Source organism: Odontesthes bonariensis, chromosome 17 (genome assembly GCF_027942865.1).
Source record: "Odontesthes bonariensis isolate fOdoBon6 chromosome 17, fOdoBon6.hap1, whole genome shotgun sequence".
Lineage (NCBI taxonomy): Eukaryota > Metazoa > Chordata > Actinopteri > Atheriniformes > Atherinopsidae > Odontesthes > Odontesthes bonariensis.
The window spans coordinates 11,271,482-11,297,390 of NC_134522.1; the positions used below are offsets into that span (position 1 = coordinate 11,271,482).

The following is a 25,909-nucleotide window of genomic DNA, read 5'->3' on the forward strand; positions in this document are numbered from 1 at the left end:
TGCCTTTTAATCTGCATTAAGAAAACAATTAAACACATTACAGAGCTCTTCTTGGACACCAACATCAACACAATATTAGCAGGGTTCAGCAACGTGGTAAACATGCTTGACATTTTAATTAACTTGTGACAACACAGGATGACAGCCCAGGAGTGGATGCTTTGTCTCAGGACACAATGATGAGAATGATCAGGCATCAAATGACATTTATGCAAAACAAAATCCCAAAAAAACACAAACCACAATTGATAGAGTACTTTAAAACTAAAAAAAAAAAGTGTCTTGTAATTGTTTTACACTGAACGAATGGGACAGAAAAAAAAAGGTTCCATTAAGAGCAGCTTAGAGGATACAGGTTGACATTATGGGTCCAGCATGAACCATGAGTTAACCATATGTATAATTCCATTTCTTAACCGAGGAGCATGATGATGCAACAATAAATGCCTGTATTGAGCCGTCATTACCAGCAGGTGGCAGTAAAGCCATAGCTAACAGGGCACTTCAAATTAGCTCCTCCCAACTCCAGCTCAACAAACGGAAGGGTTGAGAATACCTCACCGAAGCCCATAAATGGATGTCCATGTCAATTCTTTTCACTGTCACAGCTGTTAAATATTAACATCACATGATTACAGAATGCTCAACAACATTTCAGCGGTTTATTACTTTGGCATTATCTTTTCACACTAGTTACATATACACATATTTTACAATGGAAGGCATATGTGTCCAAGATTTAGCATGAACAACTTTGGCAACAAACTCAGCTTTAAACGTGTCTTAATAGTACCAAGTTGCGCATCTTTGATGATGTAGATAAGAGGTGAGACAATGTTGAAATTGGATGTGCAAGCCTGTGTAGGCCTGTATTTGCCTTAGCATTCTTGCATTTCACATCCCAGAGCAACTAAACATCACTGGCACGTTTGTGATAACATGAAGGCACTGTTGGAACCACACTGTGACCGTTTTCTCTGTGAGAAAACACACCAGCTCACAGAAATCTGATCTTGGCATCAGTCGTTTCTGACCAAACTGCAGCCCTGCTTTTGTTGAGCCCTTGAAGAACACAGCAGTTCTGTGACATTTGTTTTGTACACTGTTACATCCTGACTCTAACAAAGTGCTGACAAAAGTGCAGATTTACAGGGTGCTAAAAGGGCTAGAAGAATGCAGAATCCTTTGAAAGAATCACATGAGAAAAAGCGAATAGAAAACATTTTGACAGATAAAACCATGTGCAGCTGGACAGCTGCTTACAGATTTACATGAATTACAGTACTTTCTGCCAGTGAAGTACCAGTGTGGAGACATTAACAGCAACATAACATCTTCCTGCTTGACATCTAGTATTTCTGTTGGGTAGATAATGATTCTTATTTTGAAAACTGTAAATGCAACCTTTGTGAATAAGGAGTGGTGGTGCTGCCTTCTTTCTCACATATACAACAGGCGTGTGCAGTGCACTAACACTTATTTTATTGCATGAGCAACCTTCCCTTAAGTCACATAAAAAATAAATGGAAATGGCCTGAGTGTGCACAGCTGACGATCGTCTTAGTCTCTATCTTTTGGTTTTGCAGGCTTTTAGCCATTGTTTACTGCTATTTCTAAGATTTCCTCTCTTTAACGTCGAGCCGAAAAAGTTACAAAGTGTAGCTTTAAATGTAATTTCGATCCACCAAAAGTAGCACTATTTCTATAGCTGTATTTTCCTTGCTTAAGTCCTTTAGTATCCACAGTGGGGTTGTTTGTCAGTACCTCCAGCAGTCACATCTCAAAGTGACGGTACATACTTTCCACATAGCTCAGGACCCTCTGCCAGTCAGGGCCACCTGCTCTCAGCATCTCTTCCACTGTCTGTTCAAAAAGAGTTTCATCCATATTAGGGGGTTAAAACAAACAGAGCCAACTTTGTGTGCGTGTTACAAAGAATTGAATCTTACCAGAGATTGTGCAATTCCTACAGTCTCTCCTGTTTTGAAAGCCAGACTGAGATTATCTCTCTACAAAAAAGAACAAATCAATAAGTTTAACACCATAGCACACTTTGTCCAGTCCATAACAGTCAGTGTGCACAGTTTTTACCTTGTTCTCTGGACTAAGGGTGCTGTAAGGGATGTGAGAGGGGAGGTAGGTGTGGTAGACAGCACAGAACGCGAGACCATCGGCCCAGCTGCTGCTGAAGTTGGTAATGTCAATATTCTGCACAAAAAGGAAAGGTGAGATTTGCCTTTACTTGAGAAACATACACATCTAATACATGCATTGCCTCAGTGTTTAAAACCAAATCATATGTAATCTACATCAGCCTAGCCTTAGGAAAAGCACGCCACAGGCTAAATCAGGTTCAGGATCACCTTGTAGCCCTGGGTTCGGCTCTGACACCAGCGGAGCAGCGAGTTTCTCTTTGAGCCTCCATGGCGACGCAGCAGCAGGTTGAAACCATCCTGGGACCTGACAACACGATAAAAGCAAAGTAAGAGTTACAAGTCTCAAGGCTTTTTTGTACAGCGATAACAAAAAACATCCGTAATACACAGTCGACTCAGACAGAGAGAGACAGAAAAAAGTTTGCCTAACGATGCGGAAGGAGATGTTCTCTATGTGGAGGTTTCATCACACAAATTGGATGACAACAAGTTGGAATATTTTAAAAGGATTTGAGTATGAGTATGGGCTTAGTAACACAGTGGTAAGTATGTAAGTATGTGTGTGTGTGTGTGGACTCACTTTGTGGTTGGCAACTCAGTGAGGGCAGAGTTGTACTTGTTTAAAGAATCCTCACGTCTTCCTGGAAAGGTAAGCAACAGTATGAGACACACATAATGACTAAATTCCTTGTCAAATAATCTGTTGAATATTTTTTATTTATTTTCTAAATGTCATTGTTTCCCAAAGCCCAAGATTATCTCTAACCCTAAACCAAAATCTCCAAGTTTGTCTACAACACAGAGATATTTCTTTAACTGGCATTAAGGGAGTGATAAAAATCAGTCATGTTAATATAAAACGTTAAGAGGATGTGATCATTGATGTTTCTTTCTCATTCAAATGATTTACTTGCTCAATAAAACTGCTGGTAATTAATTCAATAGCTAACAGCTAATCCTATAATCAATTAACTTGTTTACTTATTTAATTTAACTGTCAATTCAAACACTTGGATCAATAGGGTTTAGTTTCACCACAAATGCAAACATGAACACACTAACAAACTTGTTAACAGCAGCCCAGATTTATTAATTATTATAATCCTACTAAATTGGATGTAATTTGATTTAATTTAATTGGATTGTACTGAACTGGCTTGTTTGCAATGGATTAGAATTGAACTTGTTCGCTTTCTCTTTAAAGTGCCCTGAGATTACCTCAGATAACCAAGGGACAGGATAATCCAAACTGAAGGGGGTTGAACTACCAGAAGGCATTAACGCAAACGTTCAGGACAGCTAAAAAATACCCTGGGGTCCCACAGGCAAATGGCAACCATGGCCGCAAGGAAGTCAGCCCCAACCAAATATCCAAAAAGAGTAAGGTTCTAAAGAGTCAGCTGAGTGGGAAGAACAAAGTCCGAGTCGCCAACATTTATGCTTTGCCAGTTACCAGATACCCTGCTGGCATGAAACCTGGCTGAAGGAGGAGAAGCCACTGGTATCAAAACATGAACATTCCTCACAATGCATGGAGGATTTCACTCCCATTCCAGCACCCTCAGGCTGTGCACTATGTGGAAGGAGGGAAGCCGGGAGCTAGTGAGTGTCAAAGCCACTATCCAGGACAAAACAACAAAGATACTAAATAGATCAGGAAGATGCCCTCACTGAGGAATTGTTATGCGAGTGCTTCAGACACCTGAAACCCAGAGAAGGGGAGGAGGAAGAACCATCATGGAAGAGGAAGCCTCTGCATGGCGATTACCACATACAAATATCGAGAAGTCCTAAACCTGGCAGGAAAGGAATGGTCGGAAAGACAGTACTAATCATGGCAGCTCAAGAACAGGCCCTAAGCACAAGAAAAATAGGCGCCAGGGTCAGCCACACTAGACAGGATCCATGGTGGAGGCTATGCAAAGAGGCCTCCGAAACAGTCCAGCACATAGTTGCAGGGTGTAAAATGGAACGCCATGACCAAGTGGAGGGAATAGTGTACTGGGACTTCTGTGCCGAATATGGGTTGGAAGTCCCAAAGTGAAAGCGGTAGATGGCTCCAAAGGTGGTAGATAATAGCAGAGCAAATTCCTGTGGGACTTCCCGATCCAGACTGATAAACTGGAAGTTACTAATCAACCAATCGGACTTTGTGGTAGTCGACAAACTGCTGGACAAGTTCTTTCCTTTTACTCTCCATCGTACTCAGTTTTTTTTCTTCTGGGAAAAGTAAATGACTAAAAACAACCTTACGTGAGAGGTGAGACTGACCCAGCAGTAATGCTGAGGATCCTACGTTTCACAGTTTCAAAGGCCAGCTCAAGTCATCAGCCAACTATCCCAGAACCCAGATTTTAAGTTCTGAGCTTATTACTTTTGGCCAAAATGTCCAGAACATTGTTCATGAACAAGAACCACAAAGGCTCTCTGCAGTTTAAAAAGCCCGACAGTTGTTGTCGAAATAAAAAACTGAATTAGTGCAACTTGGAAGTTCTTTTGTCGTATATATAAATGCATGTTTACATTCCGTGATGTTCCCAAAACTCATAGTTCTTAGAGTCTAAATAATATCCTGAATACATTTATTTGCGACGCTGTCTTTTTTTCAAATTTCAGACATATAGCAGCTGTCATTTCCCCTGCTTCTGTGGGTGTCTTTTTTTAGTATTACCACCATCACAAACTGGAGCCTGTTGTGTAAAAACCTTGGTCCAGAGTGCCAAAAAAAGCTCCACCACTAATTCTAACATACCGTGACACAATGCAACGGCATTTTGTAGAAAAATGACCTGACCTGTGTCATTGCTCGACTTGCTGTCTTGCCATTCCAGATTTCCGCGTCCTCTCAGTTGACTTGAGTTCTTGAAAACAAAGAAACGAATTAAATGAAATCAGGTACCACAGCAAATCAAACTGATAGCATGTATAAAATCTTAACTGATCAACAACCTGAATAATTTTGCAGGATCTTCGTCATGGGAAAGTATCTCACCTTGTTTGTGGGTCCAAGAGTTGAAGCAAAGTTGGACTGGGATGTTCCATTGTGCAAGGTAAGGGAGTCTGAGGAGGCAGGTAATCTGGACAGGCTTCTGCAGCACAGTAAAAGACACAGATCAGATAAACCAGCTGTTTTTGTCTGGGACTTTTGTTACATTCGACTCTAGCTATAAATTAAACTACTCAAACTGTCCTCAGCTGGCCCAGTGCAGCTCTATGGGTCGAGTGCAACACATTCAAAAGAAACCACAACCACAGTCCTAACCAAACATGGTAATTGTTATCCATCTTTGCATGCCAGAGAAAAGAAATGTGGAAGGAAAAAGGCTTTGTTTTGCAAAAAGTGTCACAGTAAGGTCCCATCAATACAAAATGTGCTTCAGTGATGTGCTGCAGAAGTATTGTGTTATGTCTTTCCAGGCGAGCATAGGTTCACACCGTCTATCTCACCTTGATCTCTCAGTAGTTATCATCCTTCGCGTCTCACTGGATCGCACATCTGCTCCTTCTCTGTCCTCATTGGTCACATTTCTCAAGTAACGCTTTGTCACACTTTTACAGTCTATTCTCGCATCATCACTGACCACCCTCTGAGTCACGTCACTCTGATTCTTACTTTCCTCCTCTTCTCTCCCCAACCTGTACACCCCCCGTCCCCTGCCCCTCTCTGTTCCCTCTTTTCTTTCAGTCTTCTTGGAGTCTCCACTGGGCCTCTCTGGTTCCTGACAGGGAGCCGGTGTCTGGTCTTTAGCCTGGGTGAGAGTAGCCAGTCTTTGCCTGCTCTCCTTTAACTCTTCTCGCAGGGTGGCCAGCTGCGCATCAGCCTTCTTCTGTCTCTGCTGGGCAGCTGCCAGCTCCCTCTCGATGTCTTTATGAGCTGTTCTGAGTGCCGTCAGCTCTTCGTCTGCCTCAGCTCTCAGGCGGTCTGCCACTGAGACCGCCACCTGGAGGTCTGCCTGGAACTGCAGCCATTCCTCCCTTTCCGTCTGGAGGGGAAACAGCGGGTGTTTGTAGTGACAGAACAAAGTTAATAAGAACAAATAACTAAAGGAGCTATTGGGAGGAAAGTGAAACAGTTTACATGTATTAATTGCTTTTTCATTGAGTGAAAAGACTGCAACACTGAAAAATGTACTATTTTTTCAAGGAAATCAAGAAGATGCAGCATCAATAAATAAAGTGTTTCTACTCCACTACAGCACCAACAGTATCCAACACTTAATATCACTTTAAAACATAGCACAACACATACCCCCCACATAAATCCACATAGGCACGAAAGACAAAAGAGGTTTTAACTTGTGAAACCTGTAAAGCCAAACAGAAATGAGTGAAAAGGTGTGGGGAGGCTGGGGTCAACATCAAAGGAGCATTTCATTCACAGAGGGGCACATTACTAGTCAAACTGTGGTAACACAGGCAGACAAATCTCCACACTTCATTTTAGCACTGCACCATCACTGTGGAAAACTCAACTAAAGCTTCATTTGCATCAAAGTTCACTGTGTAACATCAGTTAAAACTGGAACTAATTTTAGTCTCTTTATCTACTGCTCGGTGGCTTAATCTAGATTACACAATGTACTGGTTTACAATACTTTCTATTTTTTAATCTACGGTAAATCTGCCTAAAAACAAATTAACTAACTAGTTACAAAAGACACAGCCATTATACACAAATATAAGCAACTATACTTTTAAAATACCTCAAATGGAAAAGTCAGTAGTTTAACAAGTTATTTATTTTCTTTGTTAGTATTTCTTAGGCTTTACATCCTCTTCCAATTGGTAAGTTTCTTTTTTACTTAGAACAACAGAGCATTTTCTTGGATCCCTCATTGGTATTTGTAGAAAAGGTTCAAACATATATCTAGCTGCTGTTGTCTACTTTGACTTTCATTTTAGTTGCTCCCCTCTGGAAAATGTAGCTGCACAAAATGTTACTAGAGTCACCAGATAAACCAGATCCAAACCAAATCTCTCATATCATGCAAAATACAGTATACTAGTGCTGATAGACCCAATCAGCATTTTGTAACCTTGTTCGGCAACATATGTTTATTAATGTGTTAAACTCCGACTTTTTTTTTGTTTGTTAAGCCACTTAACACTAATCTATAAATCATTCAAGCATTAAAAGGCACCTAACACCAGGGATGTGTTGTGTCTACACATAACAGAGAGCTTCCAGTTTTAAATAGTAAAATACAGCACTTAGTTACTGTTACCCTAAGAGGGTTCAGGATGTGTTCAAAAATAAAAGGTGGTCATGACAAATATTGACTTTCAAGCTTGTTAGAATTGCACAAACACTGTTTTTGCCATATATACTTCCACTAATGTTTGCACGTGTTTCAATAGTCATTACACATATTTCCAGTGTTTCTGGAAATTTGCAAAGAAATGAAAAGCAGCACAAGTTTTTTTGCACAGTACTGTAATTTCCACAAAAATGTCCAACATATTAATTATGACTGGAATATGTAAACGTACACAGATTGCCAGAAGCAAACACAGCTGCCCCCACAAACTGACTATAATCAAATGAGCAATCAAATATCCATTTAGCCACCACAAGCTGAACTGAACTGAGCAGCAAGCCTCTGCAAGCTGAGAGGAGTGGAGCTGGCAGGTCACTTCTAATGAGGCATAACTGGAATGAATACCGATCATAAGCAACAAATGTGCTTTTTATTTGTTTGTTTTTGTTTTTTTCGGGAAAAAAAAACCTAAACAAGATTACATAGTGAGACTGCCCTTTTGTCACCATCACTGTGGCTTTGATCCAAAAACTTCTCTTCACCTTTTATAAATGGGCTGCAGAGCTGGATAAGAATCTCACTCTGAAACAGTCTCACTTTTGTACCTTTGAGGATGAGTGAAAAAGTTTATTTTCATTCTGCCAGTACACTAGCCTTCGACATGTACTAACATTACCCCAAGACATCTAAAGAGGCACTCCAAACCATCAAAGCCAAGAGCTAAACGATAACAGACTGTTTCGAAATTTTAAGCAACCATTATCATAACAAGAGAAGAATGGGGATATAAAAAAAAATGACAAGAGGAAGCAGAATAAAAGGGGTTTAAGTCACACGCTGCTTCAGCATACAGACTGTGGAGCTATGTGAGCCAGAGAGCTGTGATAGAGTGCTGAGAATGGAGGGGTAGGGAAGGTTGGTAATTAGATGAAGAATGGATGGAGATGTGGAGGAGGAGGCCATGTCTGAGCCAAGTTGCTCCCTCATCTGACCGGTGACTCAAGACCACAGCTGGACCTGATTACACTGGATTCATGTGCACACACACAAAGACAGACGCACACATCATATCATGTTCCTTTCCTCTCTCCCATACATACATCCCTCCTATTCTTTTACCTCAATGCTGAACCACACGCTCTGCCTGGCAACATGAAATGAACAACGAAATGGTGGTTCCCGTTTGGACTTTGGCGTCTAAGCTCTATATTAAGCAATCTTAAAAGACCCACTTAGTCTTGACAGATATTGTCTTCACAGAGTCTTTCTTATCTGAATGTGGACACTCCAACTGGAGCGTGTCTGCTTAAGGAAACAGGAAGGGGCGCTCCTCAGTTTACAGTGAGATAAGGGTGTGGATTGTCTGTTTTTACACACACTCACTCAGTCCCTAAAGACCTGAACTCATGCCCCACTGCAGGGCCAGATGTGGTGTCCAGCCTTGACAGGCACACATACACGTTTCTGTCCTCTTGATGCACATCTGAAATCCTGACAGTTCCTGAGGAAGGGATCCAAGCACACTTGGAGATTGTGGACTCTGTGTGCATTGGTGTGAGTGTGTGTGTGTGTGTGTGCGTGTGTATGCGTGTATGTGTGTGTTGATGTGTTCCTTCATCCAACATCTGTCCCTAGTTCACCTCCACACCCAGTTTTTCTAATACATACTTGGGGAAACATCCCAGCTCTGTAATGGCTCTTCAGTTTTCCACAGCCTTTTCTGTGTATTCTACAAGAGGCCGATCACACGTCTGCGTCTTTTAAAAGACATTTTACGCCATCTATAGCAGTAACACATTTTTACTAATCAAAATTGCCTAAATCCTGTCAAATGACGCACACAAAAGAACTTGGAAGAGCCTAAAAGTTATTTTCTCTGAACGTCTACAGTTAGACTATTAAGGAACTCTCTCTGCAAAGGAAACCGAGCACCACATGCACACACCCCCCTCCTTGAATCCAGCTTGCTTGACCTCCAGGCACTGGCCTTTTTAAGCCTGGCTTGTGGGAGCAGTCGAGCGAGTAAAAAAGACAGCAGAGTGAACCTGGAGATCATTCCTGAAAATCTCTGGCAGCATTCACCTGGAACTGATTCCAAACTTCTGCTTTCAGATCAATTGGAGGGAACACAAATCTGACCAGCCATCCACACACCCAACTATCCCCCCACTGAATGGAGTGTTTTCATTTTTGTTAGTTAAGACAATTGAAGACTGGCCGTGCACATAAGCACTGACAGATGGCACATTGATGTTAAAATACATAGGAAAAGTGAATAAAGGAAGAAAGGAGCATTTGGGAGGGTGGTAATGAAGGAAGATGAAGAAAGCATGTAGGAGAGGCTCGGCTGTGAGAATGTGACTGGAAGAATAATGACTACTTGAATTACATGGAAAAAAGGTCAAGCAACAGGGTCAGACCTACAAAAAAAAAAATGGCTTTAGCAAGCTGGGCTCAGATAAAAGATGGATAGAAGAAGTGAGAAGGAGAGAGTAAAGTGAGACAGTAGAAGTGAAGGAAAGGTGTAGAGAGGAAGGGAGGATGAGATGGAGCATGGCACAGCAGCAAAAGTCTTGTGCTAAGGTAAGGGCAGTCAGCAGAGAGTGAGAAGAAAAAATAAGGCTTTGAATGCATTTATTTGAGTTTGTTAGTCTTCCTTCTAATGTGCGTGGCACTCAAAAACACATGGTTAGTCAATTAAGCTGCAGCCCACAGCCTCCTCTACCTCACCACACAGCACAAAACAAAACATGTTTTGTGTCCTGAACAGCCGAACGTGAACCCCCTCCTCCGTGCTGCAATTCCATTCTCTTAAGACCGCAGAGCAGACCGAGAGGGTTCATAAAGCTGAGCTCTGCTGGCTCATATCGCCCTACAGTGGGCCCATGTAAACATAGTATTAGGTTGCCCTGCATTTCCATAACACAGCTCCCTCGCAGCGCTGTACCACAGCCTGTCTGAGGTTAGCTGACCTGTGAAAGCATTATATTTCTATGTTCCTTATATGGTGGGAAAGTCTACAAGAAACTGAAGAAAAGATATGGGGCACTGAGACTGAATATAAAGTTGACATCACAGAAGTGTAGAGTACAGGAGGTAGAATGTGTGATGATCAAGTGTGTCAGATTTGTACTACGGAGTAAAATCTAAAAAACTAACAGATGCAAGGGAGGAACACAGCAGGTCATATTCCAGCTGTTGTAATCTGTGGCAGGTCTAAAGGAAGCTGGGAGCCTCTGGCTACAATCATAAGGGAGGGTCAGGAATTGGAACAGGCGACTGAAAGGAAATTACTAAAGAATATCCCCCTCATAAGAGCATGGAACACTTGAGCAAAGGGACTGAAGAATTCTTGCAGAATTTTATTTCATTCTTATTGTGCTGAGGCTATTCAACTTGGGGTCTGTGCTCTGAGAAACATCTTTTGCCCTGAAGTCCAAGGAAGAAATATGACTTTCAAGTTGAAGTCTTCACTTCTTACTTAAGATGTGTTCTGCTGATTCCAAAGACCAATTTTTCTTTCAAAAGGAGCCATAACAGTCATCACTATCTTACAGAAGATGATTTCAATGATTTTTCTTCTTTGGGCCTCTCGAGAGAAGCAGAGAACAGGAAAAACTTTAATTAGCAAAGCTGCAGCTCCGAGGGGGGCCGAGCAGGGCCCATTCCATGGTCTATTGTGATTGGCAGGAGTGTGACAGAATGTGTGTGTTGGTGTTATCTCCTGGCTGAGAGTTCATAAGCATTACACTGAATTTATCAAACGTGTTGCCAAATAAATAGCTTTTTATCCCTAAATCCTAATGATATGAAAAGTTCGTTTTAGAGAAGAAAACAACAAACTTTATTAAACTGAGACAACAAACTTCAAAAGAGTGAGGTCATTTCTCTGTCAGTTCAGCCCCAATATAAACGTTCACAATTCCTTTCCTCACAGAGGGATTTAAGGAATGGTCACGATTGTCAGTATTACAATTCGATGAGCACACAGATAAGAATTAGTAAAGAAAGCCATCAGGCACATCTTACCTGCAAAGTACTCTTCAAACTCTTCACTTCTGTCAGCAGAAACTTCAGCATCTCTAAGGGAGGGATACAGAAATGTCAGAAGACATCACATGCATATCAAGCACCAAAAAATGCCAAGGACATGAACTTGCCCTTCTTAAAAAAGTTAAAAATTGTCCAGCAATGCAAAGCTAAAGTACTCAAAAGTTCTGCTGGGCAGATACATTTTGCACTAGAATATAGTGAAAACTGGATTAGTAGTAGTGGAAAGAATAATCTCATTCTTGCCTGTTGTGTTTGCGGTCCCGTCTTGACTGGCAGTAATACCAAGTGTTGTCCTACACTCCTCCAACAGGTCAACCAGCTCCTCACCCTGGCTGTCCCTTTCTTCGTGTCCTGCTGGCAGAGACTGACTCAGACCCATGTTTCTTTCCTTCCAGTTCTGCCCCAAAGAGCTGGTGGGAGACGGGGCACTGGACACCGAGGAGGGACACTTTATAGGGCTGACAGCCACACTCTTAACTTGGGAAACGGAACTCCTTGGTGCAGAGTTTGGGGGACTTTCATTCCTCCCAAGAGAAGCTTCTCCTCTGCCTGCTACGGTACTTCCTGTCTTCTTGTGCACCGAGCTAAGTCCAGGAGCAGCTGTGGAGCTGTTTGAGGTGACCGGTGGAGGAGGCCTCCAGTCAGGAGGGGGAATGGGAGTGCTGGGAGTGACTGGGGTGCTTTGCTGGGATTTCTTCCCACTGGAGGTGACAGCTGGTGCTGAAGATGAGGATGAAGCTGGGACTGCGGGAGAAGATGGAAGTTTGGGAACACTGGACATGAAGCCAGTCCCATCACTCTGTGGAGAAGAAGGTGGAGTATGGAAACTCTCCCCACAGGCTGCTAGGGGGAAAAAGTAAATAAACAGGTTTGTAGTTTGTAGGCAGCTTTTTAGTTGTTTCTCTTTCTTTCAGTTTGTATGTGCATGTAAAATGTCTGCAAAGTTGCAGAACTCAGTCCACAGGGAGTTACTCTTTACTCTTTAAGTCCTGAAATGCCTCATTGGTATTCCAGGATTTATCATCAGAAAATACATTTGCATTATGCCAACAAGAATGCAAGTTTGGACTTTCTAAAACATAGAATGAGCAGCTCCCCCCAAAATATAATTATAAAGCTGCATATGAGTACAAGATAGGCTTTTTAAATTCATATTGAAACTGAAAGACAATGCCACCAAAAACAACCCCAATTCTCCAAAAATTGGGATGTGTAAAGTATAAAGTAAGACAGAATGTGATGACTTACCAATCTCCTAACATCCTATTTACAACAGAACATGGAAAACATATTAAAAGTTTAAAGTGAGACATTTCTAATATTTCATAAAAAAAAAAAACATTTGCACATCTTGAATTTGATGGCAGCAAACAAACCCCTTGGAAAGAGTCATGCTGACCACTGTGTAGAAACTCCTCTTCTTACGACAACATTCTGTAAATGTCTGGGAACTGAGGAGACAAGTTGATGGACCTTTTTGAGAGGAATGTTATCCCATTCTTGTCTGATATAGGATTCCAGATGCCTTAACAGTCACTGGCTCTTCTTTGTTGTATCTTCATGTGCCAAATGTTTTCAGTTGGGGGGAAGGTCTGGACAAGCAGATGGACTCTTCTACTAAGAAGCCATGATGTAATAATAGATGCAACATGCATTGTCTTGCTGAAATACGCAAGGCATTCCCAGTAAAAGATGTCATCTGGAGTTGCTCTAAAACCTGTATATAGCTTTCAGTATTTGTGCTGCCTTTCCAGATGTGCTTGCTGCCAGTTTCATAATCCAGTAATCTCCACTAATGCATCCTTATACCACTGGAGATGTAGTGTGGAGGACTGAAACTGTCAGAATCCAGTATAAATACAAAAACATATAAACTGCTAAATAAATAAGTTGATATGATGATAACTGCTACTAAATTTAAATAGAAAATTAATTTATACAGAAATACTGATATAAAATGTGAAAGAAAGAAATTATTCTGCTTCCATTTGAAACTACATTCTTTTAAACTTGTGTCAATTTTGCTATCTATTTGCACGATGGTGTGGTGGTTAGCACCGTCACCTCACAGCAAGAGGGTCCCAGGTTCAATTCCCAGCTGGGGCCTTTCTGTGTAGAGTTTGCATGTTCTCCCTGTGTATGTGTGGGTTCTTTCTGGGTACTCTGGCTTCCTCCCACTGTCCAAAAACATGCATGTTAGGTTAATTGGTGGCGCTAAATTGTCCACCAATTTGGTGTGAGTGTGAGCGCCCAGCCACTGGGGAACATGGGTTAGTGTATTTCTAGTGCCGGTTCAAAGCCCAGATAAAAGGTGAGGGTTGCATCAGGAAGGACATCCGGCATAAAACATGTGCAAAATCAATGACGCAAGATCGACTCGCTGTGGCGACCCCTGATAAAGAGAGAGGCCGAAAGAAGAGGAAGATTCTATATTTATCATATTATCTTATCTATAGATGTATTTACCTCTCTTGTCCCCTCATTTGCATACGGAAGTAGAAATGCATACACAAATGCCAAAACAGGGACAGGGAAAATGTAAAAAGAAAACAAGGAAACAAATGGGCTTGGGGAAATAAAAGGGGAGAAAATGCAAAGAGGAAATGACGGGTTAAGTAAATAAATTGATAAACAATGTATAATTTAGAAAACGTAAGGTTTAAAATGAAAGCAGAAAAAAATATTTATTTCACATTCTGTTCAATTATTTTTGCATAAATCATTTTTCTTTTAATTGTAGAATGGATATAAATCTATTCTTTAGCCATTGATATACTTTTGTATTTATTTTGGATTGTGGCAGTTTCAGTCCTCCATATTGTAGGCTTTTGAACTGAGTGCTTATAGTAAGTTGAATGATCCCCTTTCTCTTTAGTCTGGAAGATGCAGTGTCCATGATTCCCAAAAAAGGATTTCAAATTTCAATTTGTCTGACCGTAGAACAGTTTGCCTGAGTCCATTTTCAATTATCTCTGGCCCAGCAAAGATGGCCGCGCTTCTTAATCAACTATGTTCACAGACATGTTCATTTCCAGAAGCGTTCCTAACGCCTTACGCCCACGACAGAATCATCCCTTTTTTTTAAAATACAATTTTCCTTTTTCAGCAAAGATACCTATTTCTTTTTTAATCTTAAATAACATATAAGACAAATTACACCTCATATATGAACATGACTGATATTGAAACTAGCTGTGACATCACAAAATCAGCTAAATGATTGAAGCGAAATATATGCTTAAATACAAGTTTTTAATCTTCATTAAAACAACTGAGAGGACCAACTCAACAAATAAACTGTAGACAGAATGAAGAAGGAAAACTGTTTTGTCTTCAGTGACACTGGTCAGTCACTGGTCTGGTGTGTTGACACTCAGTGAGGTGGTCAGGACACGGCACTCACAGACCAGCTAAACACCAAGCCATACCCGTAAAGATGAATGCTGCAATACAGACATTCCTCTTGGACTGTTCATCCATTATGTTCCTGCAACCCCCATTTTCCAAATTCAGGAAAAACGCACATACACACAAAGCCCTAATGTTTCCCAAACAGAGACATACTTTCAGCAGTGGGCAATCAATACATTTCCAAATCTGACACAACAACACAAGTGATTTCAACTTTTTTGGGCTCAGCATTCCTTGCCCAGCACAGCGTGGCAACAATAATAACTTTAGAAGCTATGGGAACCAAAAAGCACAGTGTCTCGTTCGTTTCTTCCTTTCTTTTCCTTGTTTGGACAAAAGCAGCACTGCTAGCAAAGCTAGGATTTTTTTTGCTTAAGTGATGTAAGAGTGAACATTTGCAAAGTTATGCACCACCTGCTGCAAGGCCAGAATCCCAGAGAAAGAATGACAGGATGGTCTAATAATGCTCTAATGCCACCCCTGCTTTTTATTCTCAATTCCATACCTTAATGTGCTCCTCCACCCATGTGCATCGGTGGCAAGACTGAATGAATGAGAGAGGATAAGTGTGCGTTAACCAAGGTCTCTATGAGAGTGTGTGTATGTTTGTCAGATAGCATTAGGCTTCCTATGATTAATCTGCTGCCCTTGTGCCGAGCAGGGGAATTCTGCCGATTCATCACAGCTGGCCCGGCGGGGCCAGAACGAATCACACGGGGACGCGAGGAGAATGACCACTCACTGAGCAACACACAGGAGGGCTGCCAAGATTCCTGCAGCCACACACACAGCTTTTCCACTTGTTTCTCCCTTTGTTGCCTTCAGTTTCATGATTACCTCTAATCCACCCACTCTTTTCAGGGAATTCTTGTGTTTTCCTTTTTTCTATCTTCCTCTTGTTCTCACCCCATCACTGCAACTTCTACCCTTCCACATGAGTTCAATCTTCGAAAGTCAACCGTGCAAATATCCTAAATCCATTACATTAAATACACTCAGCAGAGAAGAAGCAAGGGAGGTGATCTGCTCAGAAATGATAAGAACAATGATGCAATCTTAGACTTAGTGTTTGTGTTGACCTACCTGTGGGTCCATGGCTGTCCTTGCCGGAAAAGTTGCCCATGCTGCAGTAATAGAGTGTGGACCTGTGATGCGGCCCTGCAGGTGCTTGTTGCACTTTCACTCAGCCCAGACCTATGTGGCAGCGTGGAGGTGACCTACACGCGCGCGCGCACAGCCACAGGCACAGGACATCCAGTAAATTGACGGGTGAAGTCGTGCACTGCTATACAGATACAGAGAAATAATTCAGTGAACACAGCTCTCAAAACCAACGCGAGTCCTAACAGTGAGTTGAACGTGGGGCTCGTGCTGATGCTTATTTACATGGTAATAAAATCAGTCTCTTTACATATTGAGGCTAAATCACATGGATGAGGTCAGCAGCAGAGCCAGGACACTTTTGTGTGATCACAGCAGAAAAAACAAAAGTGCTTATGAGTGAGTATCGATTGTTCACAAGTGCAAAAAACAGCCGAAGCAGCGATCCACGCAATCAAGGACGACATTACTTGTCCAAACTGACAACAGGACGAACGTACTCGGTCTTAATCTTTGAACCATAGTCGCGAAATCGAAACTTTTATCCACGAGCTCAATAAAGTCTTACAACCAAGAGAAGGGAAGCTAAAACTCACACCTTTAGTTGGAAAAAGCCACAAAAGTGGATACAAACCTTTAAAAAGCGGACAAATAGTTCCCAAAATCTTCAGATCTGCGTTTCATGAACCTTCTCGCTGTCCTTCTTTTCCAAGCTTTGCTTCCTTCACCGCAGCTCAGCCGGACGCACAGCCGCCCAGTCTGCGCAGAGGAGCGGCTCCGGCAGCAGGAGAAATGCAGCTGCAGTTCAGACTGAGTAAAGCTTAATCCAAGCAACATTTTGCTCCTGAAAGCATCCTGCTTAGAAGACGAAGCCTGTTTTTAATCCACACTATAGGCTAAAGGAAAGGGAACTCTGAACATGGATGACCGAGGGCACCGACTTTCCTGGATGCGTCCACTGGAGGGCACAGTAAGACTGTGTAGGAAAACCTGTTGCTCCTGGGACGTGTGGCCCGCCCTCAGTTTTCTCTTACACTAAGTTGAAGCCCATGACCTCCTGACAAACTGAAAATGTATATTTCTACACTTTAAAACTCTATTCAAACCAACTGGATTAAAGTGGGGAGGAGGAGAAGAAGAGAAACCTTGATTGTGTGAAATTGAACAAATTATTGTTTTAAAGACGTTGGAGCTGTGGATAAAACGGTGATCGATTAAAAAATCATTTAAAATCGTCGTGTTTAACCCTTGGATGCATGAACGACCGATACCTACACTCTTCCATGAGTGGGGTCAAAAATGACCCCAATTAGAATCAATGTGTTTTTGCAATGAATTTAAAAAATGTCTTTCATTGTGGTTAAAGGTGATTGTATTTATTATATTTGAGTCAACAAAAAATGATTTTACATTTAACAAGTTTATTTATAACTTCTTTTTTTTTACAAGAAATAACATCAAAAATCTTTTTAAAAAAAATAGAAATAAGCCATAAGTCATTTGATTTGATATTTCAATTGCATTTTAACATATTCACCTTTTTTCCAGACTGTTTTCCCCTTCTACCAAACACGTTTTAGTACTGAATTATCAGTGTTTCCATCCAACAGTATTTTATATTCAAAGATAAATGATTGAAGAAAAAAAGAAAAGAAAAGAAAGTTCAGCCAATGGATATTAATGAGCAGCGTGTGTAATTGTTTCGGAGGTATATTTCATTCAAATGTTTACATCTATTTCTAAAGAACGTCTGAATTACACAGTTGAAAAATCGGGTGTGCCAAGAAATTTGACCGTCTCAGGGTATGTCATAAAAAAAACAAGTTTTGGATGCAAGTGTGTGACATAAGAAGAGTTTTGTGGGCCGCTTCAGATTTTTTTTTTGTTTTTTAGTTTTTTGTGCCACTTCAGATACAGATTTTCCCTCACAGGAGTATGCATATTTTCTTCCAGGCAGGAAGCCTCTTATTTCTATCCTTCTGATTGCTCTTATTTTGTTTCATTTTACTGCATTGTTATATCTAGACAGTCGTTATCATTTCATATCACTTTTGTTTAGAGCCAATCAGGTTTCAGTCACAGCCAGACTCTGCCCCCAAGTTGACTGAGCCAGTAAGATATCAGCAGGACTTGTCTCCTTCCTCTTTGATGCCACATCAGTTTATCTGAATGCCATATTGTTTCCTTGCTTGCTCTCCCAGGTTGTCTTCTTTTTTATATGCAGACCCTGAATTTTAACTTGAGGATAGTATTTCTATGCTGTCTTTATCTTTCCTCTTCGACTTCTTTTACCCCACGTAACAAAGAGAGCCTGTAAACTCTTGCATCTTCCTTTCGCAGTTGGTAAGAATCAAAGGTCCCCAAAGCAAACCCTTGAGATTCTATAGGAAAGGCTTGGGGTCATTTTTGACCCCGCAAATGAAAAACTGGGGAAGTGACACAAAAACTGCAATTTCTTAAAATGTATAAAAACATTTTTAAAAAATCAAATGGTCTCAAGTCACAAACATGTTTTATGAGGAATACCTGGAATATGGAATTGTAAAAACTTTTAATTTCAGAGATTTTGAAGACCCCACTTATGCATCTAAGGGTTAAGCTCAAGTAGTTTTCTCTAATGAATCATTATGGTTTGTACACCCTGGTAGCAGATCAGTAACTGCCACCCTGCAGCCTTGAACTGACTTCAGTGCGATCACATTACGTGGTCTGGAATGGAATGACCTTCCTTTGGACATAAGACAGGCCTCTTCACTTGTTGTTTTTAAATTCCTTCTTAAGACCCATCTTTTTTCTTTGGCTTTTGACACAATCTGAGATGTTTGACTTCGTTTTATTGTGTTTACATTTTAATTACTTTAGTACTGCTTTTATATTTGACCCTTCTATTTTATGATTGTATTGTATTTTATGATTGTGTATAGCACTTTGGTCCTGTGGGTGTATAAAGTGCTTTATAAATAAAGTTGGTATGGTATGGTGGTCAATATTATGTTAATTTGTAAGTTAATAATTTGATTTTGGGGTCTTCGAGAGAAGGTTTTCAATAATTGATAAAAGGAGGTCTTCACAAAAGGGCTGTTACCTAGAATATGTACAAAACATTTTAAAATCTTTTAGGTCAAAGTGCCTTCAACAGTAATAATTGCTGTGCTCAGACTGTTCAGAGGTGATTGCTTTCTGTATATGTTGTAGAAATTTATAAGAAAATGTTTCAGGATCAGTGAAACATTGATAGTTTTTTAGCATTTCCCAAAAAGTATCAAACGTTTCTAATTCATGACCAACAGATTTTCAAGTTATCATAATACTCTCAGGTCGTTGGTGAGCCTTATATCTGAACAGGTCTGATCTGATGCTTAGGTCTGGTGTTATTTTTATTTGTTTGTTTACTTTTTACTTTGCGGCACAACACGTAATTTCAAAACCTTTATTTTTTTCTCCTTTTGTTCCCCTTCACATCCTTCCACTGAGAAATTCTATTGTCATCGAAATATCCTCGTCTCTTTAAGCCTTATTACATCAAAACAAAGACGACATGCAATTCTTTTGCCGTAAAACATTTATTTTCTTTGTGCAGAAAAAAGAGAAAGACTTCATTTCATAGGTGTGTGGGATAATTGACCCACAGCTGTGACTAAAGTGCAACAGTAGAACAGAAGGTTCTCAAAACACTTTTAATAAATATATCTTTTCCAACATGGTCTCATTAAATATGAATCCTACAGCAGACTGAACAAACTTATACCTTAATGGACACAGCTGACATAATGTTTGCAGATCTACTCAGACAGTAGCAGATGAGCACTGACGTGTGACACACACAACATCCCCTGCATTTTCATTCCAGCAGCAAAAGTTTTCAGATATTCTTGTTTTCTGGGGCTCTATTGTGGCAGTCTTCCCTCGTAAACTGCACAATGCTGATTGAAGGTTTACTGCAGAGAGGAGACAAGCTCTCCTCCCTCGCAGTCTGATTGAGATCAATAGGTTTCCAGAGTGCTTGGTGCTCAATGTGCACCACTGCAGTATGGACAGAATCCATCAAAACCATTCAGGTGCATTACACAGCCTCCAGCCCATAACCACATTGATTTCAGAACTCCAAAGCATGAAAATCACTACCGAATGCAGTTTGGAGCAGGGATGACAAATATGTCAACTTGGATGTTGGAACAGGTAACGACCATAGTTGCGTCAGACATGTTTGTGCACCAGAGCTGAATCTGTATTTTCTTTCCACATTTGTTCCCATTACAACCCCATTATGAAATTGTTTAGAGGTGTTGGTCGGTATACAGTATAAGGTGACCAATTGTTCAGCATCTGATGCCAGTTGGAGCCATTAGCTCCCTCTGCTGAGTGGATTATGACCATTTAGTAGGTGACCTGCTGCGCGAACGTTCTGCAGGGCCTCGGGGCTCTAATATTCCCAACCTGCTACAACTCGCCGCTTGTCCAATTTGGCTGACGGACAAGGCTGGCTCTTTAGCTGCGAAAAAGGAGATTACAAGGTCTGGCTGACCCCTACCTGATAAAACACTCAACTTTGTCACCATCTCACCATCTTTTTCACAACACTGCAGAAAGCCAGGGAACTCCTTACTCTCCTTTTAATGACTTGTGTCACCAGTATATGTGATACACCTCCACATATCTATCAACTCAACTAAGTCAAGACGGTGTAATCCTGTGCAATCCATAAGGCACAGTGTGCGTTCTCAACCACGCTCAGTGCCTCGCCAAATCTCAAGTCCCCTTTCACTGCCTCATTTTTGGTGCAGGCATGAATGAAAACACCAACCCCATAATCTACTCTATAAATCCATGTATGACTGTGAGACGGATGGTGGATACTGCAGGGTGAACAGCACAACGTTTGGATGCACAGGAGCTGTCTGCCTCTCATGGGTCCTTGTCTCTCTAATGCCAGATTATGTATTAATGAGTGTGTCTGTGCCAGGATTGATTTTCCACCAGGGTTAATCCCCACTGAGGACAGGCTTATCCTGGTGGAATCATCACTCCACCTTGCCTGACTGTCTCGTCTCTGACACCCAAATTAGGACTCATAATCCAATAAGGTGTTGTTGTGAAAACATTGTCTGCAGACTCATATTGAGGAAAAATGCCAAATTACTTACTTCCAATGAAAGCGCTGTTTTGGATTAAGACTTCAACGTGTATCACTTGATGGACGACCAGTGAAAGCTGAAACAACACGGTTAGTTGATTGATGGCACCTGCTCCTCCTCAGAGGAAATCAGTTGAAGCCATGGGCATGGATGGGCTGCTCAAGCACTTACATGTGGCTTTTTGCCTGGAAAAGGATAGAAGGGGGGGTCACGGAGAGATTGCTGCCAACCATCTGCGTACAGAGGGGCCCTGCCAACCGTCAGTCCCTTTTTAAACCAGGGTTTGAGAAGACACACAATGTCTCCAAATTAAACATGCAAGCTTGTTAAAGCCACAATCAGCAACAGTCTTTGGGAAGCTCCAGCAACAGTCACGTACTCATCCAGTCACTCTTATTGTTTAGTGCCCTATCAATGCTTTTGAAGCTATTGTAGTGAATGAGCTACACAATCAAGAAGAAAGTAAACTATTCTTACTGAATATGTATTGCACTGGTTAGAGAATTCCATTTTACTACAATTCCCAGTTGCCTTGTCTACGTGTGGGTTAGGTCAGGTATCTACACTTGCCCGTCTTCAGAGAGCACATGGGCCACATTGCTGCAATGGGCCAGCATAGCTACAATCTTAGACATGCGAAAGTGTAGCTACTCGAGCTCAACCTATGATGCTACCCAATCCATATCCAGTAGGTCATCACAGGTTATTTCAAAGGAACTTTCTGGCCCACAAAGGAGAGAGGTGGGATCTCCTGATAAGCAGCAGCCTGGCGAGTAACATCCAAGACGGGGGTCCGATGTGCTGCTGTGCCCATGCTGCTGGCATCAGTGTGGGTGCCAACCCGGTGCAGCACACGGGCTGAGGGCCGGTGGTGGAGGGCCAGCTGCCTGGAGCTGTAGCCACACATCCCGATCCCCACAGCCCCCAGCAGCATAGCCATGCCAGGCATGGTCTTCTCAGCTTGAGGTGTCATAGGCATATTATGGTAGGCTTGGGTCTGAAAGGAGAGAAAAGTTAGAGCTGCCTGCATAAAATAAGTGACGCATGATATGCTCATCTCCACGACTGCCCCATTCGACCCTCCCACCAATTCTGTAGAGATTAAAAACCCATCTTTTCTCATTTACTAAATTGTGGTGTATCGGCATCTTTTGACAAACAAAAACCTCATCTATCTTGCGACATGGACAATTTCCTCCTTTACGGGGCTCTTGACAATTATGAAGAACATAGAGGAGCAAATAATAGAAGGCTTCATAGTTTCTAATGGAGTTGTGTCATAGTCTGTTAAGAGGCCATTACTGTGGCTCACTCATCCACTTCCCATTTCTACTTACAATGCAATGGACCGTGACAGCTTGGATTTCTCCATTGTTAGTGTTAAACACAACTACTACTGAGCTAAAATATAAACAGTTCAATAATCACTGGGACAGCAACCTGGAAATATCTCCTAATTGTGTTTTGTGAGTATATCATACTTAGTGGTATATTTCATCATCTTGTCATGAAGAATTTTGATGCACTGTTTGAGCTGCCTCTTTTAATAAAACTGAGCATAATTATAAAAACTTTACACTTTAGCATATCAAATATTCAAAGTGATGTCTTCTAACACTTTATTCTACCTCATAAGTTGTGATTGAGATGGAGCATGGTAAAAACACTGCAATCTACACAGTAAATCCAAAACATTTGGCAGGTTTTTTCCTTTTTTAAAATTTATTATTCTTAATTTAAGAATGAAAAACAAGTGTCCTGGTGCAGATAAAATGCACTCTATGGAGTCTTCTACTCTAAGGAGCATTGGTGTCATTGGAAAGTAATCTCAACAAGACTTGAGCACAGAGATTTCCATGTTTTATTAATGCTAAATTTGACAGAATAATTAAACTCTTCTGAATCTACAAAGGTTTACACTCACCTGCAGCAGCCTGATGTAACCAGGCGTAAGTCTTGGGATTCTGAAAAACATTTTGGAGCCCTCCACGATGATCTTGTGGTGAAATGTGAGTTCAAAGGCCGGATGACACTTGGCTCTTTAACTTGAGCTCCTCTCCCTGGAGTCCCGGGACAGGAAACCCACTCAGAGGGTCTGTCTGGGTGTGAGTGTCGACTCTCCAACCTGTGCTCAGCTCTCTGATTCAGGATCGTCAGGTCAACCCTTATATCTCCTCCCGCCGGTGTTTACATAATAGGAAGGCTGCAGGAGGTGTTACTAAGGGGATTACAGGAGCTGGCACACAGGGACGGAGATGTCAGTAAACAGAAGGAAGACTTTGGGTTAGATGGAAGTATATGGTTAGATGATACTTTGATGTCAAGGGATACCAACTTTTAAGGGAATTGTGTTGAAATGACATAGAATTGTTTAAACATTCTACAGCTTAAGGCTACAAGGTTGCATGTTTCCATCCTTTTCTGACTGTTTCAAGGTTTAATATAAAAACAAATGATGACTAATTCAGGTCCACAACAGAATCAAAGGTGAAAGATTTCTGACTTCAGCAGCTTTGAAATAAGTAATCTGAAGTCGGAAGCACCAGAATCCCTTTGACTCACTAGAATCCAAGGCAAGGGTGGCCCCTCCTGCCATGTCAGCAAATTTCTTCAAGCTTTAATATCCCTCCTGGCCTCAGGGTCCTTGGCCAAGTGAGGTCTCATGATGAGATAGCGTGGTTGCTGCGCTGAACGTCCCTCACAGGAGACAGGAGGGATTTTCTCAAGTGATGGCAGGCAGTGATGACCTCTTCTAATCGCTGTTCACAGGGTGCAATTTTGCCTAATCTCAAAGCCCTGCAATTATGCTGCAGTGCTTAGTTGGTACTATAACTTATGATGCCCAGAGGCTTTCATTTAAAAGAAAAAAGCATTTCACATTTAAAGAACTGTATGGGAGAGATCAAATCACCAATGAATACTGTGTAATAAAATGTAAAACAGGCAAATGTGAAGGCTACCCATCTATACTTAACTGAGACATTTCTCTAAAAGACGAAAAGATTAATAGTGATGAATAGATGTATTGTCTGGGAACTAGAAATATCCACATTAACATTTTAGCCTATCCAACAGAAGAGAAGACATTGCTCTGGCTACAGTGTCTGAAGACTTCAACGTGCTTTCACCAGTACAGGAAATGACATGGATCACCAAAAAGTTCAAATTCATGCTATTGGCATGCTGGATATCTGCCCTTAATTTAATGGATATCCATCTAATACCAACATTCCACATCAACCCAACCAGGGATTTCCCTCCAATATATTTCTGGTTTGTTCTTTTTTTTCTTGGGAGGGATGAATTTATATGACAGAGCAATTGTATAAAAGTCATGTGGATAAAAGGTTATCAGGCAATTTTATAGTGAGTCAGACTCACAAATTTCATCCAAATTAAAGAGGAAGTTTAGGAGTAAAATAAGCCAACTTGGAAATATCTTAAATATATATATATATATATTTTAAGTAGAACGATAGTCCTTGACCTATAAGATTCAGGTCAGTTTGTTGTATTTGTTTTTGTTTTTTTCCAGATACAAGAACCTAAAAATGTGTCAAAACAAATTTACATGACTAAATTAAATTGTACAGTAAGTTCTCTACATCCGGATTTTTAAAATCCAAACTGACCGTTGAACACTTTCAAATGAAAATGTCAAATTTAGCTTTTATAAAAAGAAAAAAATTACATTACACTTAGCTGACGCTTTTCATCCAAAGCAACTTACATCTATTTAGATACAGGGTATTGGTTACAGGCCCTGGAGCAATGTGGGGTTAGGTGCCTTGCTCAAGGGCACTTCAGCCATGAATAGAGGTAATGGCAGCACTTGAACTTGCGACCCTCTGATCTTAAGTCCACCTCCCTAACCACTAGGCCACGGCTATATACGTCTATTATATTGTATAGTAACATTATGAAAAAATATTTATAAACCTTTATTTTGCTACCTAAAATTGAGGCCTGCACTCATATTCCAATAATAACCAGTCTATGATTTCACCTTAAAGTGAGAACTTTTAAATGTCGTGAAGGAAAATATCTAAAAGCAGCCGTAAGGCAGGATTCACATGAACACATTTAAGGCTCCAACTGTCTCGCTTCTTTTCACTTTCACTTTGGGTGTCTTGCATTGCTGAACTTGAATTCTGTGCCAGTCAATCCAATCAACTAGCTGATCGTTTGTTTGATCAAAAGGCTTATTGTAGCACACAATTATAGATGTCAATCTCGCTCACTGTCGAGTGTTAAAAGGACTGCTTCAATGTAAATCCCTGAGCCAAAGGTAAAATTTGAGGTACGGAGGATTGAAAAAGATAAAAAAAAACAAAAAAAAAAAACTCCAGTTGTTGTTAACCACCACTGAAATCCCTCGAGACATTTAGTTTGTCTGAAAAACAAAAAACGGCATTAATCCTTTAACGATAACCTTTCTTCTATCTTCCATAATCATGTCCCACACTGTCTGCCTTTATCTTCTCCTCTGGTTAATGTCTGCATAATGAGCCCCTGAACTTCCATCAGATGAAGCACCTGGTGCGTTCATCCACGACTGAAGACCACAGATGGCCGCCCCCGTGTTAACTGTTAAATCCCAAACTCACACACTCAGATCTGTCTGTCCCTTATAGTGGAAAGTGTAACCTGCTGCTGACTACTGGCACATCCCATATCTACAACAACAGTTACACTAAAGTTGGTAAATAGCAAGCAGCTTTCACTAAGGGCATCAAAATGTCACTATCAAGCTGAGATAATCATTTGCCCTTTACCTGAACTCGTCAGTTGGCAC

At 41.1% G+C, this 25,909-nt stretch overlaps 2 protein-coding genes across 5 annotated transcripts; both read right to left on the reverse strand.

Moving 5' to 3' along the window:
- Window positions 1-43: 43 nt before the first annotated feature.
- LOC142366409 (uncharacterized) lies at window positions 44-16,919 on the reverse strand. 4 transcript variants are annotated; one of them, XM_075448286.1, is made up of 12 exons: window positions 16,614-16,919; window positions 15,962-16,095; window positions 11,711-12,310; window positions 11,444-11,496; window positions 5,604-6,139; window positions 5,149-5,245; window positions 4,951-5,017; window positions 2,737-2,797; window positions 2,364-2,460; window positions 2,092-2,208; window positions 1,950-2,009; window positions 44-1,863 (listed from the first exon to the last, which is right to left on the reverse strand). In XM_075448286.1, the coding sequence occupies exons 2-12, from the start codon at window positions 15,999-16,001 to the stop codon at window positions 1,774-1,776; spliced, it is 1,818 nt and encodes a 605-aa protein (XP_075304401.1). In that variant the 5' UTR covers window positions 16,002-16,095; window positions 16,614-16,919; the 3' UTR covers window positions 44-1,773. The 4 variants fall into 4 exon arrangements, with proteins under 4 accessions (XP_075304401.1, XP_075304400.1, XP_075304402.1 ...); XM_075448285.1 differs by having other exon boundaries at window positions 15,962-16,160; XM_075448287.1 differs by having other exon boundaries at window positions 11,711-12,307; window positions 15,962-16,163.
- A 2,619-nt stretch (window positions 16,920-19,538) lies between these two features.
- On the reverse strand, window positions 19,539-23,238 carry LOC142366138 (uncharacterized). Its single transcript, XM_075447944.1, has 2 exons — window positions 23,039-23,238; window positions 19,539-22,111 (listed from the first exon to the last, which is right to left on the reverse strand). Exons 1-2 carry the CDS (start codon window positions 23,087-23,089, stop codon window positions 21,818-21,820), a joined length of 345 nt encoding a protein of 114 aa, XP_075304059.1. The 5' UTR covers window positions 23,090-23,238; the 3' UTR covers window positions 19,539-21,817.
- Window positions 23,239-25,909: the final 2,671 nt, after the last annotated feature.

Excerpts from the sequence above, each read along its gene's own strand:
- LOC142366409 (XM_075448286.1), bottom strand. The coding sequence starts at position 16,001 with ATGGGCAACTTTTCCGGCAAGGACAGCCATGGACCCACAG. Across the intron at positions 6,140-11,443 it reads GTTTGAAGAGTACTTTGCAG|ACGGAAAGGGAGGAATGGCT; the intron begins GTAAGATGTGCC and ends TTTCCCCTCCAG. Across the intron at positions 5,246-5,603 it reads ATAACTACTGAGAGATCAAG|AAGCCTGTCCAGATTACCTG; the intron begins GTGAGATAGACG and ends ACTGTGCTGCAG.
- LOC142366138 (XM_075447944.1), bottom strand. The coding sequence starts at position 23,089 with ATGTTTTTCAGAATCCCAAGACTTACGCCTGGTTACATCAGGCTGCTG. Across the intron at positions 22,112-23,038 it reads GTTACATCAGGCTGCTGCAG|ACCCAAGCCTACCATAATAT; the intron begins GTGAGTGTAAAC and ends CTCTCCTTTCAG.